Source organism: Pygoscelis adeliae, unplaced genomic scaffold, assembly GCF_000699105.1.
Source record: "Pygoscelis adeliae isolate BGI_AS28 unplaced genomic scaffold, ASM69910v1 Scaffold113, whole genome shotgun sequence".
Lineage (NCBI taxonomy): Eukaryota > Metazoa > Chordata > Aves > Sphenisciformes > Spheniscidae > Pygoscelis > Pygoscelis adeliae.
The window spans coordinates 2431379-2447898 of NW_008825108.1; the positions used below are offsets into that span (position 1 = coordinate 2431379).

The 16520-nt window shown below is 38.7% G+C and overlaps 1 protein-coding gene across 1 annotated transcript in view; it reads left to right on the forward strand.

Moving 5' to 3' along the window:
• Positions 1–13721, forward strand: part of PPP1R12A (protein phosphatase 1, regulatory subunit 12A) — a 76638-nt gene extending 62917 nt beyond the window's left edge. The window contains exons 22-24 of the mRNA XM_009327523.1: positions 381–428; positions 4762–4812; positions 11286–13721. Of these exons, the coding sequence (XP_009325798.1) occupies positions 381–428; positions 4762–4812; positions 11286–11372 (186 nt within the window). The 3' untranslated portion in view covers positions 11373–13721. The remainder of the gene's footprint in view (positions 1–380; positions 429–4761; positions 4813–11285) is intronic.
• Positions 13722–16520: the final 2799 nt, after the last annotated feature.

Here is a 16520-nt window from a genome sequence, read left to right on the forward strand (position 1 = left end):
TTCCTATTCTCAGATCACATCTGCCACAATTTACCTGTGTAGGTACTTAAGTTTCTTCCATGCGTACCCTGTAAATATCAGTGAAGTACATTAAAAAGATGTTTGTTTTGTAATGCTTTTAGATAGAAATACTGTATTACTTCTATTTGCCAAAGGCTATGTAGTGATTGAATTACTTAGGGATGGTCACAGAGGAAGTGCGTGATAAATCCAGTTCATTCTTTATTATTTATTTCAGTGTTACTTCCCTGAACACACTTTAAAATGCTTTTGAAGACATACTTCGGACAGAATACTGAAATGTCCAATTGAATTGTTTTTCCTCAGTTTTATGTTGTTCAAGAACAAGTACCAATGTCTTCATTAATTTTGTGTTTCAGAGACAAGAAAGATTTGCTGACAGATCACTCTTGGAAATGGAGAAAAGGGTGAGTTTCTGCCAAAGATCTCTTAAGTACTCCAATTCAGGCTTTGTTTTAGTTTGTTTTGCAACCCCTGGCTTGGATATATTTTAGTGGGAACAGAAGCCTTTCTTATAACTTGCATTTTTTAGAAGATTTGGGGATTTTAGGTTTCAAAGTGGCAATGAATGTGAGATACTGTAAGATGGAATTACTTTTAAGAATTGCCTTCAGGTTGCCTGTTGGTTCGTGATAATCATGTTCTAAACCCCACTGCCCTCCAGGGATCTTTGGATGTTCCATCTCATCCAAAACAATGTTGGCACTCCAGAGGGTTAAGCAGGTTCAGAGCGTCTCATCTTCTAATCCATTTCCAACATTCAGAGACTTTAATTTCCTCAGAGCTTTCCAGAGGCATGTGTGTTGTTTTACCAATTATTGTTGGTAATGAAGTAGCTGTTTCTACCTCACAGACAGGAGACCTTAAACCTGCTAATGATACAAAATGAATCAAAATCTGTCTCTTCCCTTGTACTGTAACTTTTTCCAGAGGGAATATGATACTGGAGCAGGAGGGGAAGAATGAGTAAGCAGTGTGGGAAGAGGGGCATCAGGGTCAGAGACAACCCTAAATTGAATGGGAAAGGAGTCATGTAATAAATCCATATGTGAGATAGACTACAGGAATTCCTTCAGAAGTTGGACACATGATCATTTTAGGCTGTAGTTTCATACTAGTTTAAAATCCATCCCTATAAAAGTTTAGTTCCACAGCAATGTAAAGCAAACTATGGTGGTTTTGTTGTGGTCCCGGCTTCCTTCATGACCCTGTCCACATGTTCCTTTCTCCTCCCCTGATCCTGGAGTGACACATTAGACACTTAAACGGGAAGAAAGCTAAATGGACTTTGACAGTAATAAGTGATACGGTATACATTTATTTATCCCTGGTAAACTTCACATTCATTAGCCTCCTATGTTTACTTTTCAGTATATGAGGTTTAGAAAACAATTTTTAGTTCTACAAACCTGTCTGGAGTATAAACAAACACTTGGTAGGTTTTATAGGAGCACATGGAGATGTAGAAATGCTCTCAGGCACTTCCTGAAGTTCCATTATCTTTATCTTAATAATCTCTCCAGATAATTGCAGCAGCCTTTTAGCACCAGTTTCTCCTTGATTTTTTGGCATCCTGCTGTAGACAGTGATATCATCAGTAGAAAAGTTTCATCAGCAGCTTTAATTGGCTTCTTGCTTGCTATCGTGGCCACACAGGTGGACATTTAATTATTTCATAGGTTTAGCTGTGTCCATTACTATATAGGTTCCATACTGCAGAGAATTCAGTGCTGCATAGCTAGACATTTTTTCAGTTTTAAATTACTGCTTGGCTTTTTCCCAAAATAGGCCATTGCATTAAAGCAATTGGCTATGTTAGAAATTTTTGCACTTTTTTTTTTTGTAAAGACATTTAGTCCAACAGCAAAATGTCTTTCAGAAATGTTACTCTTCCTAAATGTATTAGCACTAAAACTAGCAGGTAAAAAAATAAAATTAGTGATAATGCTGTATGGCTGAAACATGATTTACACAAGATGTAGGAGATGTTCCTTATATTTTGTAATTTTAAACTTCTTTTCAGACAAGAATTTAAAACAGGAATGTTTATATAAATTATATAGAGAAAAGGGGAGGGGGAAAAGAAAAGTGGTGAGAATAAATTGGAAGACATAAAAGGCTGGCAGAGAAAAACCTGAAGGCATCTTTGAACTATGAGATTTTCAAGCTGAAACATACCTTTTCAGTAGAGAAGATGGGAACATTTATTAAACCTAGAATTGCACATTGTAATAAAATTTAGAAAATACTGGCTTTGAATTTTATTTGAACTCAGCCTTCAGAGGTGGGTTTCCATGATGTGGTTTGGTGATGCATTGTCAATATTGTTCATTTGAGAACTGTTTACCAGAAAGGGGCTATTTCCATGGGGATAGCCCCATCAGATCACAGATGCAAGGTCCTAGCAATACATAGGCAAAAATAAGAGTTTCATTAACAACCTGTCACTCTGAAAAGTATGCTAAAAGTGCTTTGCAGAATTTCATATGATGTGATAATAAAACTCAAACTGCAAGGTTTCAGTCTGAATCAGAATTCAGAACTGTAGGTACCTTTAACCAGCTTCCCCCAAATTTAGAATTCATCATCTGGGAATTTGGGTTGTGGAGAGGTATAATTTTTGGTATTACTGAATTTACAAATACTTGTAGGTATATACATCTGGTTTTACTTCTTAATAATTTTATAACTCGGGGGTCAATTTTTGACCTGTGTATATCCCTGTGCCTCAATCTCACTGCACCAAGACTGTGATTCCTAGTTGCTTTGATAAATACAAATAAGCTATTGTATTTTATAAGCTGAGAGTAGCGTGTACTTTTTTCATTTTGAGGGTTACAAATGTTCCTTGGCATACCTTACAGAGTTGTTGAAGTATACCATAAAATTTTAGACTGCATAAATTTCAAGCCCTTTCTTTGAGCCCAGGGACTAATCAAATAATACTGGCAAGTCTTCCCAGTGAAACTGCAATGTGTTGTTTTGTTGGCATTCCTCAAGCCAGTTCGTAAAAGAGTAAGCAGTTCAGGAAAAAGAGAAGCATAGCTTCATCTAATCAGAACAATGCTCTTTTACAGTAAATCTTATATCTAGGCCAGTCCATTTAAATGTTTCTTTTATAGAATGTGAAGTTCATGAAATAAGGATTTTATTTAATTGGCTTTTACTGCTAATAGTTGTTCTTAGACAAGCTCAACTTGATAGTTAAGCAAATGCATCAAAAGGACTAATGATTTTTAACCATCTGAAATTTTGAGATTTATTTGATCATTCATCTCCTGGTACTCGCAGGAATTGTCAAGTGTTGCTTAATATAAGAGCACTGATAATATATGTTGTTCTACAAGGCTAGCAGGTAACTGATTCAATTCTAAGTAATGTAAGATGGTGTGGGTTTTTTGTTAGTCGCTTACTGCAGTTAACTTGCTGGTACTTACTATGCCCATTACTATCAGTCAGTATCATTGTGGGAAAAGTCTTAACTCGAAGGAGTTAAGTACATTAAGTGCTAACAACTGCAGTAATCTATTACTTTGATAAACCTTTAAAGTTGTTTGCTAAAATGGGAAAATGTTGGGGTATAACTGTACTATGATTAAACTAAATTCAAATGATTTGTATCTGAAAGGTGACCGGCAAGAGTCAGTATCTACTGGGCGGTATGATCTAACCAAAGTTTTACACACCTCAGTCAATGCTGCTTGCTGTTTGCATAACACCATTGTATGCAGATGCATCATATGTCCACTTTGCAATAATCTGTTGCTTTTGCCTTTCACACTTTGGAAAAACCTGAATGTAGAGTACTGATAACCGCAGCTGCTTTTAAATGAGACACACTGCATTGTCTGACACAGGAAAGCAAGCAATTAAGCTATAAACCCCTGAAGTCTATTGCATTAGCTCTTCATCTGTAAGATGTGTTGAAAATTAGGTTTAAACAAAATAATGTCATTTAGAAATATGGTAGTGTGTCTGCACTGCAGACTGCAGCATAGTATAGAAAACCCTAAGCTAACTTCCAATAAGCTAGCTTGGGTACTGTACTCAGTGTAATCAAAACAACCTGAAGTTCTCTGCCAAGGACAATTTCTCCTGCTTCTCAGGTAAAAAGAAAAAAAAAAGAAAATAAAAAGAAAATAAAACTATACTAGAAAAGCAGAAGATATTCAGGAAACATTTGCTGAAGAAGCAGGTGGTCTTACGTAGCTAGATTTCTTTGGTACTCAGCTGAACTCCTTCAATGTAAATTTGGGTGTATCTACACTACGTTGCAGTTTATAGTGTGGACAGATCCCACTGAGCTGAGACAGATGTTTCAGCTACCTTTGCTTGTCTAGGAAAGCTTATGTTTTTGTGCTTGTTTCTTTTAATACTCTTGTTTGTTTCTGATCATTTTCTGCATTTCTTGTATATTAAGCTGTTACGAAAGCCTAGCCCAGAGACATGAAAAATAAATCCAAACAAATGGTACTTACAACCTGTCTAAATTTGTGTAAAGGAAGGGGTATATTTTGTAGGACTTGATGTACGTTTCTATATCTCTTCCTCCCCAGATATTAAAATTCCATATTGACAAAATTTCTATATATCACTGCCATCACGAGTTTCCTGTCCACACTATGCTTTTGGTTGTATGATCTTTGAAACTTGAAGTATTTCACTGTTACCACAGTATTTACAAGCAGTAATTTTTAAAAAATTGTCTTGTTTAGTGTTAACACAGATCTTTTGATTTAGGAAAGAAGAGCTCTAGAAAGAAGGATATCTGAAATGGAAGAGGAACTGAAAGTAAGTAAACTATCAATAGCAAAGTGTATGACTATGTCAGGGCAACATGTAGTCTGGCGGTATTACTGGCCTCTAATTTCATTAGAAAATAATTAAGTTATAGCCTCGTTTCAAAGTCTCTCATGTCATATAGCTTGTAGCAAAGCTGTTACACTGGCATAAGCAGTCATACATGTAGGACTTGTAGGAAGGCGCTGAGACTTATGCTTCTATAACATATTGGCTAACAAGAAACATTCAGAGATGGTTGGTATGAAACATATCTTGATCTAATCAAGATGGAATTGCAGTCTATGTTTTTGATGTGATACTCTGTATTTTATTAACTTTAAAATAATGATAGCATATGATTCCATAGATATTTAAGCCTTAAATGTTGCTTCAACCTTTATCTCATGCTCTTTAAATTATGTATTAGAAAGCATGTTACCAATATCAAAACTTTCATTTGTATAGAATGAATAGTAATCAGTTTTTAGTTAACAAAAAGCAGTGGATAGATTTCAGACATTGACAAGTAAGTACCCTTTAACACATGCATCGGTTTCCGTTTTTTTTCAACTATGTATAAACTGAATCTAGAAGGAAAATACTTTTTTCATACATTTCTGGCTTTTTTGTTTTTTTAAACCAGTCGTGGTATGACTTTTCTCATTTCCTGGTTTATCCATGTGAAGTCCTCCAATATGATTAAGAAGGGTGAGAAATTTGGCAGGTTTGTTTTATATTATGTCCTTGGATATAATACTGGACAGGGTGAACCAAACTGATAGAATTAAAGTATGACCAGAAAACTAGTGGAACATGATGAAATAGAAAACATTTTTGCACTCCAAAATTTTAAAGTACCACCACTGTTATGACATTTGATATTTGTCATTGATTAATAAAAAGTTTCCTTTCAAGCTCATTTTTGAGCTCCCTCTGGTGCTTGGAAACGGCATTAACTTCCAAATACTTTTCATTAAAATACATGCACGAAGTTTTGTTGAAATAATTGAAGCTGACAGGCAGATCTAGGCAGAAGGCAACCACGATGCCTCTAGCTCCCTTGGATTCGGGCTAGGATAGTTTGCTGTAAGGGAGGACGCAGTGTCTGTGGTTCCTTGAGGGGTCTTTAGAAGTGAAATATGTAGAAAGCAAACTATGGTATAGGAAAATAATTGTGTCTAAGAGTGGAAGACAGGATGTGAGCTTCTATCATCAACCTGTAAATTCCTGTTAGGAAAGGTTGGGCTTCTGGGAAAAATAGAGAATACAAATATATTGCCTTTTTTCGAAAGCTTACTTTCAATAAGCAATATGTAAAAGTTTTGAATTAAAGATTAAATACTCTTCCTATCACATGTAGCACCGCTGTGTAAAAGTGTATGTTAAATGTGTCATTATTTACAGACTTTTGAACAGGAGATTTAGTTTGTGCAATTAGGATATTAAGTAAAGAATTCCAGGAATAGCTTTCATTGTTAACGTATCCTGAACTGTTTTGGAAAGCTGTGATGAATCACTGCTGGTTCTTAGATTGCTTTTCAAGAATGTGCCACTTGTTTGATACTTTCCTTTCACAGCGACTTACCTACTTTAAACAGGACTGCCTCTTCTAAATTTTCATTCAATTCTGTTCATCTCTAGTTCTTGTAAACGTAATATACGTGTGTTTTTTCTTGTTTTCACTCCTGTTTCTTTGATTCCTACAGAACCTGCAACAAATAAAGCAGATTCAATCTTTGAGACACATAAATGAGCGACTGGTGACTGAGAATAGGGCCTTGACCCGAGTGGTTGCCAAGCTGTCAGGGTCCTGTAGGCAACTGCGTTCTGTGGACTTGTAATTTCTGCCTTCTCCTTTGTGTAGCCAGGCAGGTGTTGACATTCAGTTTGTGCTTGGGTAGAATTTTACTATTAACACTTGTGTGTCAGAAACTGACTTACTGCTGCTCGGTTATGGAAGTGTGGCTAAAGCATGGTGTCTGGTGTACCGACTACAGGTGTCGCAGATGTGTTGGTATGGTGTGGTGTTGTCCTTAGTAGCGCTGAAGCTCGTCCTCCCTTACTTGAAGATAAATTGGCAATGGTCCAGGAGACCTTTGACATGTTAAAACCTTGGCAGCAATCGAAAGGATTTGAGTTCCCACTAGGATAAGCTGAAGTCACTCCCTTGTTTTGATGCTTGAGTAAATGCTCAAATAGATAGCTCTGCCTCTAGTTTTCTAATTTCTTAATTGAAATTAAGAATTGAGCTTTCTTACTGCAGTATAATTGAAGTGCATAGAATTGATACAAATCTAGTCTCAACTCAAGAATATTTGAGCAGTGGTTTCAGTACTGTGCATTCCTCAACAGTTGCATTAGCAACTTTGTTTCTTACATTTGTGTGTTTTAGCCTTCAGAAGGGATCAAAGTCTTTCCTTTCAAAAAATGTATCAGAGTTTCAAGTCGATTAATATTTTCACATATTTAACTTCCCGTGTGGTTCCGGCCAATCCTTATTTTTATCTAGATAGCTTAAAATACCCCATTTTAGCACTGAGTTAAGGTTATTGATTTATATTGCTATATATGTAGGCATTCCGGCCGTGGCCCAGAATCCTATCATGCAAGGACTGTACAAACACAGACATAAAAAAAACCTGCCTAGTGTGTCAGATTGGTTCATACTTACTAGGTCATCTGGTTCAGTCCCCTTCTGTTAAAGGTATGAACTGTTTTGAGTTTCATCTTGGAAAAACAATACCAGTTTGTTGTCCCTAGTGTTATTGCAGGGCTGTTTCAGAAACCCACTGAAGATTCAAAACTTCTATGAGGAACAAAATGTGGTTGCACTCCACGCCAAATCTATATGCCTTTCTTCCTCCTCTCATATGACAACTGTATAGGGTGGAGGTTTCAGTGAGCTTTTAAGATCTGTAGGTGAAAAAATATTTCCTTCTGCACAGTGACTCTTGCTAAACTGCTTCCCTGTACTTACCCCCCTTCCCGCTTAGAAGCAAGGCAATAAGCGTACTTTTTTCATTCTGCTCACAGAGTCCGATCTCAGGTTTTCCCCACTAAGAGGCATGAAAAAAAGAGGTTTATCCTTTGGCTCCGTGTCTTCCCGGAGTTGGTCTAACAATAGGATGTGGATAGAAAGGTTGTTCCTGGTCCAGGCCCTGCATTCCTCAGTGTTCCCTTGTGTTAACCCTTGCTGAGTGAGTTAAGTCAGCTCACTGACCTGGCTGAAAACAAATCCCTTTATTCGTTATATGACTTGATCCATCTCACCCCAGGGTTGTTGAATCACTACACTGACACGCAGGAAGCAGCAGGAGCATACTGCTTGCATGCGAAGGGAGAGCTGTCCCTTTAGGGCAGCCCGTCTTACATCAGCTTCAGCTAACACTGTGGTTTTTCAACACAGCTGAGCTAATCTAATGACTGCTGTCCACAGCCACACGTCCATACCATCTTTTTTTGCTAGCACTGGCATTCCTTTGACCATGGTAAGCCAGTTCAGGGTGTTAACCCACAGAAAACTATTTGGTACTCCTTTTTGTAGGGGGAGTTTTCAGCGGCAGATCGTTGTGGAGTTTGAGGAGCTGGGCTAGCAAAAGAAAAGCAATGGAAACACAGCAGGGAGGCTTGACATTATGATGGTAGCTTAACCATAGCAGTGTGCCTGATTAATCTGAACAGGTACCGTAACAGTTCATGAGCTTTTTGTAATCTTAACTTACAAAGCTGTTTTATATGTAAAAACTGTTAAATCCTCCAGCAAACACAGACATTATTATTATTACTGTACAGATCTGTGTTGGCTCCACATATGTCAGGTGATTATTGAATAATTATTTGCTCAACTACAACACTGCAGGGTTACTAGCTAGTCATATAATACAGATAGGTGAAATAGTGCATTTGTAATCTTATTGAAGAATCTCATCACAGGAAGATACTTAGCTATTTTAGGGAGAAGCAAATTGAAATTGAAAGTGTTAAGTACAGCCTGTAACTGTAATTTTACTGAATTTGCTGCAAAGCTTTTTTTCCTGCTTCTGCACATTAAAAGTGTCACCTCATGAGAAGTTTGAGTACCGTAGGAATGCACTGCTCCAAGAAAATTGTATAAATGTCTTTGGCTAGGTTTAAAGTATGTGGGGATTAGTATAGATGAGAAGCATAAGTATTTTAGGTTACTTGAGCTTATCCTTCCTGATCAATCTCCTATTACTCATAACTGCTTTTATCTCCTACCAGTCTTCCCCTATTCTTTAGCAGACTCACAACAAAAGAGAAAATACTTTCTTAATACCTATTCTACCTATTAGTTTAATCCGGATTAAAATCTATCTACAGAGATTTGCAGACATATAATGGTACTGGATTATGTTAAAGCTCTAAATTTGAACAGCAGCTTTTTTGTTGAAATAGTTTACCAGAAAATATACCACTCTGTGGGTCTGCCTGTATGTAATTAAGCACTATGGGCTGCAGGTCCCTAGTCAATGAGTTGAAAGAGGACTGTGACGTTCCTGGAGTTACTTTGAGGTTTCATTGGGAGGCATACATGACAACACTTGTTGAGATACACAGTTAACAAGAACCAAATCAGACTCCCTCGCTTCCTTGTGCATGACTAGGTGAAGGCTGTTGTGGTTTCCCCCAGGATCTTTGGTATGGAGTCCGTAACAGAACAAAAAGGAGAAAGGAAAGGTGTTAGTTGCTTTCCCTGAACAAATGGATGTTTCATTGTTTGCAGATACATGTCGGAGAACAACCCCGGGTTTATCCTAATATTACGGGTGCACACACAAATGCATGGTACACACGCCTGTTATCTGGGTATGACCCCTAGCACGTTTATCTCAGACAACAGTGGTTGTTTTTTACAGCTTAGAAAACTTAACACAGATAATACTTGAAAATTGCCAAATGATTACTTGTGTTGCCCAATTTCAAACACCTTGACATGGTTTTTGAAAGTAATCAGCATTTTACAGCACTTTCTGTTCAGAGCAGAGCTCTCACGACTATAGTGGAAGCTTCCCTCTGACTCTGTGAAGAGCTCGGTTTAGGTGGCTTGCCCTAAGCTCCACCATGGAGCAGAGTTGGAATCCAGGTTAGCAGAATGATTTTTACTTACTCTAACTGTGGAGACCACCTTTTTTCCTCTTACGAGCGCCTGTCATCTTCATTTCACATACTCTGATATTGGCAGGTAAATAAACTAGAGATCCTATAACCTCAGTCATCTTCAGTGTACCGTCGTGTTTCACTCTGTGAGAGGGTCTGCTGTTTGGTGAACTGAGTGTGGACGGGACTCCTTTGGAGGAAATGGGTAAATGAAGCCTCTAGTGTAATGCACAGTTAATTAACCTGCACTTTTAAACTTCTCCGTTCTTTCTGTTCCATTAAAATTTTCTGAATATAATGGGTTTGAAAGTATAATTTTGCTTGAATAAAATGAAAACAAAACCAGTGGCGAGGAAATTTCATCGTGAAAAATTATGTAGCAGTTGTTGCATAGGTCACCAGCTGGACTTGGACCTCTTGCATGCACTTGCACCTGAGGTTACTGAATAACCACTCTGCAGGAATAGGCTGTTAACTCCTGTGTAAACCTACTGCTAGAAACCATACATGTAATTTAGCCATGAGTATTACAGATGGTTTGTTATCAGTGTGTGAACGTAGATATGGAGAACTGCTGAGATTACTTCTGGTTTCTCTGACAAGCACACGTTTTCCCAGTACAAACCTCTGTGCACTGACTTGTCCTCCTTTCCTGTCTGATCCTGTCCAACTCTCACCTCACTTGGCTTCTGCCTTCCAGCTCTTGTGCTTGTGTGTCACCCATCTCCTGTGGCAACCTTAACTTGCCATCTCCTAACTTGTGTGCCTGAGTATGCAGCCTGCTGTTTCAGTGATCTCTTTCAATGATCTGATCTTGCGTGAACCAAGCTATTCAGGGATGTGATCTCAAATTATAGGATGTGTGCTTCAACACGAGTTTGGAAGTGGTTGGAAGATTAATGCTGTGAGCTAACAAGCTGAATCACACTCTATCTGATCAGGATGAAATCATCCAAGAGCACAGTGGTAGATATGCTTAGCCACAGCATGTTTTTTTGAAACTCTGCAAGTGCAGTATAGACGAGCCTCTTTAAATCGTTGGTAATTAACCTTTTTTTGTTTTGCACTGAAATTTTAAGTGTTTAATTACTTTCCTCACACTACTATAAATGCTTTTGTTAGAGGCTTGTCATCTGCACCACCGAGACTTAGTGCCTCTAATCCAAGCAAATGAAACCTCCTAATCCCTAACTCTTCACTGTGTCATGCTAAAAGGTGAGATTTTTCTGAACTGCTGATACGAAGGGGGAGAACTGCCAAGATGCTTCAGCTGAACAAAGATTTTTCTCCCCAGTGCTTGTCTAGTCTCGCTGCTTTTACTTGGGGTATAATAGCAAATAACCATCGTGTTTCATTTTTCATAGATGCTACCAGACCTGAAGGCGGACAACCAGAGGCTAAAAGATGAAAATGGGGCCTTGATCAGAGTTATAAGCAAACTTTCCAAATAAAGGGTTTACTACAGCAGCAAATAACGGTATTGCACATCACTAGTAACTCCAGTGGACCATAGTATGGCAGTCACTGGAAGTGTGGGAAGATCCCTTGGAGACTGTCATTTTCAGATATCCTGCCAAACGCCCTCTTACCTGTGTGTTTTTTTGTATCAAGATCATTGTTTCTGTTAAAATGCAGCTGCTGAGAAGATAAAATGACTGAGAAATCTTGTTTACAGCTACAGCATAATAAGGAAAGTGTTCAAGGCCAGATACGCCTCAGATATTTAACCAGTAAGCCTTAGTTGTACATAAACACTTTTACATCATCAAAAGCTTTCAGCTCTCACAGAAGACAGTTACTCAATAATGTTTTTGTTGTGCCACAATTCCCAGTTTTTTCTATACTCAGTTTTTCTTTAAATCTTAAGTTTGGATTTTTTTTTCCCCTCCTAATTATTCATGTACCAGATTTTCTTGTACAGTGTTTTCACAGCTTTACCATTTGCAGAGACCACACACCCTTTTAAATTACGTATTTGTGTAGCTACCTAGAGTTGTATTGTCCAACCACCTGGAACAGAGATGTTTGGTGGAACATTTGCTTTCACTGTTTGTGCAATATGCATTTATTTCCTATACAAAATGCTTTAAAAGTCAGTTGAAACTAGAAATATTTTAAGAGTCCTGTTTTCTGCCTTTATTGGTCACTTTAAAAAAAAAAAAAAGAAGTTTGTAGTGAAAGATGTTAGATCCTGTAATCGTCACATTCATTTGAGCAGGTACTGAGTGATGCTGTATATATAAATGTGTACTGGTTTGATTTTTCAGACCACCACGTGGCATGCTTGAATATATTTCCCTATTGCAAATGTCTGTTAATGCAAATTAGGCTACTCCAGAATAGTGTGTTTAACAAAGTTCATTAATTTTTATGGTATAAAGAATTTAGACATTGTACATTGTATGGAGCCCTATCTTTACAAAAGGTCTAAACTATATAAAATACTTTATTATCTTTTCCTCCCATTTTTTTTCATTTGATAGTGTTCACCATAATAAAAAATTGCATAAATATAACTGCTTCACTACATTTCACATACCTGTATTTATCTGAGTGCTGTCCAAAACTGTTGTGCTAGCCAAAGTAACGTACTAAATCATTTGGAAAACATAACCCATTACACTCACGTTAATGTTTATATGCACTGTTGTTGCCATGTGAGAAGGCATCCAATTTGATAACGCCATCGTGTCAGACCATTTTATACATTTCAGTGGCCTTTAAAAACAAAAAAAGTACTCAAGCGAAGATCGCTTTTGTTAGAAACAGCTTTTATATTTTCACTAAACCATTCAAAATACGACATCCTATTGGCACATAGTTTATTGCCTAAAACCACTGAACAGATCAGCCATTAAAACAAATTGTACATTGTAAAGCTTGTAGTAGCTATTGTATTATTGATTATATTGTATACTATATTAAATGTGAATTTGTACCCCTTCATTTAAAAAGGTCATTGTGTTCTACTGCCTACGTGGGGGGTGGGGGTTAGTTTTACGGGGGTGGGATATGTTTTGGTAAGGAAGACATGATGTCCTCTCTCTGTTGATTGGTTTTTTGAAGATGTAAGGTTATGCTCTTACTACCAAGCTCAGGATTCTTGATTTTAAAGGTACACAGATAGTTTGAGATATCTTATTGTAATTGATCTGTATGAGAGGTGGGTCTGAACCGTAGGGACTTCCATTGTCTTACGCTAACGTAAAATAAAGAATTGAATGGCTGCAACGTATTGAGTTCTGTTACAAGACAGTTAGGCATATTCTGGATTATATTTGGTAAAGTTTGGGTGCCTGTGAATGATTAAATACGTGTTTCTAATATTTTAGTGTTTTATATTTAGGTTATTTATTCTTTATATCTAAAAAATGAATGGCTACTGTGCTATATTGATTTTATTGGTAGTACTGAGCAGACCTTGTATCTGCATGAAACTAGTTGCAAAACCCACTATTTTGGAAAAAAAAAAATTGTATTTTGACATATACAAATAAAATGAATACAAACTATTTTAAATGTGTGAAAGTTTTACTGAGAAGACATTGAAATTTGTTATGAATTTAAACCATGTTATAAGTTTGCTATTTAAATTCTTTGGTGGGCATTTTTCATTCATTGCGTTACTTGGATGCAAAGTTCAAGTACCTTTCAAAGATTGTAATCAAATTGTGATTATTTGCACATCATTGTACATGCACATCTGTAAATGCAACAGTAAAAATGCCATATTTATGCAATCTGTAACAACTTGGACAAATGTTTATATATTTTACATAAACCTGTCTGTGTGCAGAATCTGAGAACCATTTTTTACGTGATATTAACCGCATCTCACAAAGCGATTGCTAAACTTGTGTCACCGTCTTACTGTACTGATCGTGTTGCGGATCAAACACATCCCCAGAAAATCCAGCTACCACAGAGAGAAAATGGGTAGTGGAGGACTATCCTATTATTCAGGAGACAGTTTGCGTACGAGAAATATACATTATTGCTGGTTGCTGACTCTGGCAAGCTTCCTTAAGCGACTGATGGCTTAAATGGTAATTCACAACAGCAACTTAGATTTTCAGGGGACTTGTCCCAGTGCGGAAAGGGATCTTTGTGTCCCAGAATTAACACCAAATACACACGGAGGCATGGAAGTAGCTGGTGCCGGAGAGCTAAGAGGCAAAGGGCGCGCCCAGAACCAGCCCCAGCCACGAAGGAAGCCATAACCCGGAGAGGAGGCGTGCAGCCCGGGCAGCAGGGTGCGGGGAGGGTGGAGGCAGCGTGGCTGCGTAAGGCCTTGCCTGACTTCACGGTTCCAAACGGTAGCAGTTACCTAGGAGAAAAGACTGGGGAGCTGGAACGTCATTTTTTCCCCACCCCCTCTCCCTCATCGTGAACAATTTCCCTCCAGACCTCCCCAATTCCTACTGCATACGGCTTTCAGACTTTTGCTGTTTCCTCGCCAGATTCCAAAAAGAACAGTTACAACTCACGCTCTCTAGGTTGGTGCATTTGTTTGCTCAGCAGCAAGTACAAAACGTGAGTCTCGGCAGTTCTTCCCTTTAGAGGCTTCTTCCCTGCTAAACTGTGGCTTGTGCTCAGATGGACATTAAACCAACGGGTGTTTATTTTACCTGTTCAATATTCCCGGCCACTGTCCATTTGGTAGTCTTTTAAGAGCAAATGTGTTGTCATAGAACAAGCGTTCTCTCATTTCTTTTTTAGAAGGAGTAACTATTTACATGTCATCTTATAGAAGAGGGAAAAAAGCATGCTTTTGGGGAGCTGAAGGTACCTGCTTCAGGAGATGTGTGTCAAGGGAGAAATTTTAATTATTTCCTTAAGCTTTGTCATACAGAAGTGGGCTCCGTTTGAGACGGCTCCTACCCCTGCTAGCTGACTTAACCATGAGGTTTATAGTCACGAGTAAGGGCACCGCTTACTGCCAAAAACATTCGTATGACAGTAGTCAGGAAATCTAAACAAAGAAAAGCAGGTAGAGAGGAGGAAGCGTGCCACGATGCCAGACGTGGAAGGGCAACACCATGTCAGAAAATGAACAGTTGACATGGAGAAAGATGGGGGGCACATCGGAACAAAACAGTTCAGGGCCCCATCCGAACTCCCGAACAGAGAAAAACTGTCCAAAGCTACCAACAGCATGAATTATGCCTTGCTGCTGGCTTGTAATACTGCTCAGAGGAGGTATTAATTTCTTTTTAAATGAAGTGGTTATGAAAATAATCATTACGCTGACTCGTACTTGTCTGGGTGATCCTGGAAGTGGCTTGACTCTCCGCAGCTGGCACTTTACAGTTCTCTTGGGGGCATCTTGAGGTTTTACCCACCTGTGTAGCACACCAGCTCCTCCGGAAAGGAACGCGCACCCTTTTGTCTCTGTCACGTTGCTCGTGGTCTTCTGGCAAGAAGCGTAAACGGAGGTGGCCAAATCTGCCCTGCTGCAATGCGGTGCAGCCACGGGTCCTGGGAGCTCCAGCTGGGCCGCCCCAGAGAGCGCCCAGGCCCGCCGTGGGGCGAGGGGTGCCGAGGGCTCTTGGCAGCTGTGGCCTCGAGCCTGTCCAGTACGGGAGGTGTAGGCAGCCACATTTTTAGTTACAGTGAAAGTCACTTTTCCCCTTTTAGCGGTAGCTTCAGCTTCTCTAACTTGACATGATACAGCGTGAAACAGTAGATAGTTTTGACACTTTAATTGTGCAACTGAGAGGTTAATATGTTTTATAGATGAAATCTAGTTTCCATCTACAATCTGAAGGACTCTCACAGCAAAACACGACACAAATTCACTACATTACAGTTTAAAAAAGAAAAACTCCACAGTCATACAAACATTACAGAATTTTTTGTGGAGGCTATTTTTAAAGAGGGTGGAGGAACAATTGTAACTGCATTGTAGAGGGTTGCTTTCCCACCTGCTTTAAATCTTAGAATAGTTTTGTTGCAGCTCTGCTGGTCACCTCTGTGAAATTACAGGGTTTTTTTTCCCCATGCAGGAATAGCCACTCTGCCTGTTGGGGGACAGAAGAAACTATTTGCTTAAGTTCTTCAGAAGTTCTGGCTGTTCGTGGTTATGTACACAACGTTAACATTTAGCTGTGGTGATTCAGCTTCCTCAAGTTCTTAGGTCAAAGCCACTAATAACAAGCGTAAAAAATGCTGGTGACTAGAGTTACTTGCTTTACATTTGTTTTGGTCGCAAGAGCAGCAGTTGGGGTTTGTTAGAGAGTAATAGCAAGTAGTATTGTGCTCTGCCTCAACATAGATTTGAAGTAAGACTAGAACAGTCCTAAAGGTGGCTGCAGGTTCCTGCATAGAAGGCAGAATTAAAAAAAACCACAAAACCTCCCAAACCCACAATAAATTGCTCACACTTCAAAGGGAGAGCTGCTGCCACACTGATGAAGTCATTGGCTATTCTTGCTTGTGTCAGCACCTCCCATTTTGTATTACTGATTAGATAGGAAAAGTATGTAGCCTTTAGAGAAAGGAGGAACTGTTCGTTTTTTCCTCTAAAAACATCACCTGTTGGATGTCTAATGTTTCTGATCTGGCCCAGGGATAACTGCAGCAGGGACAAAAGCCCCACA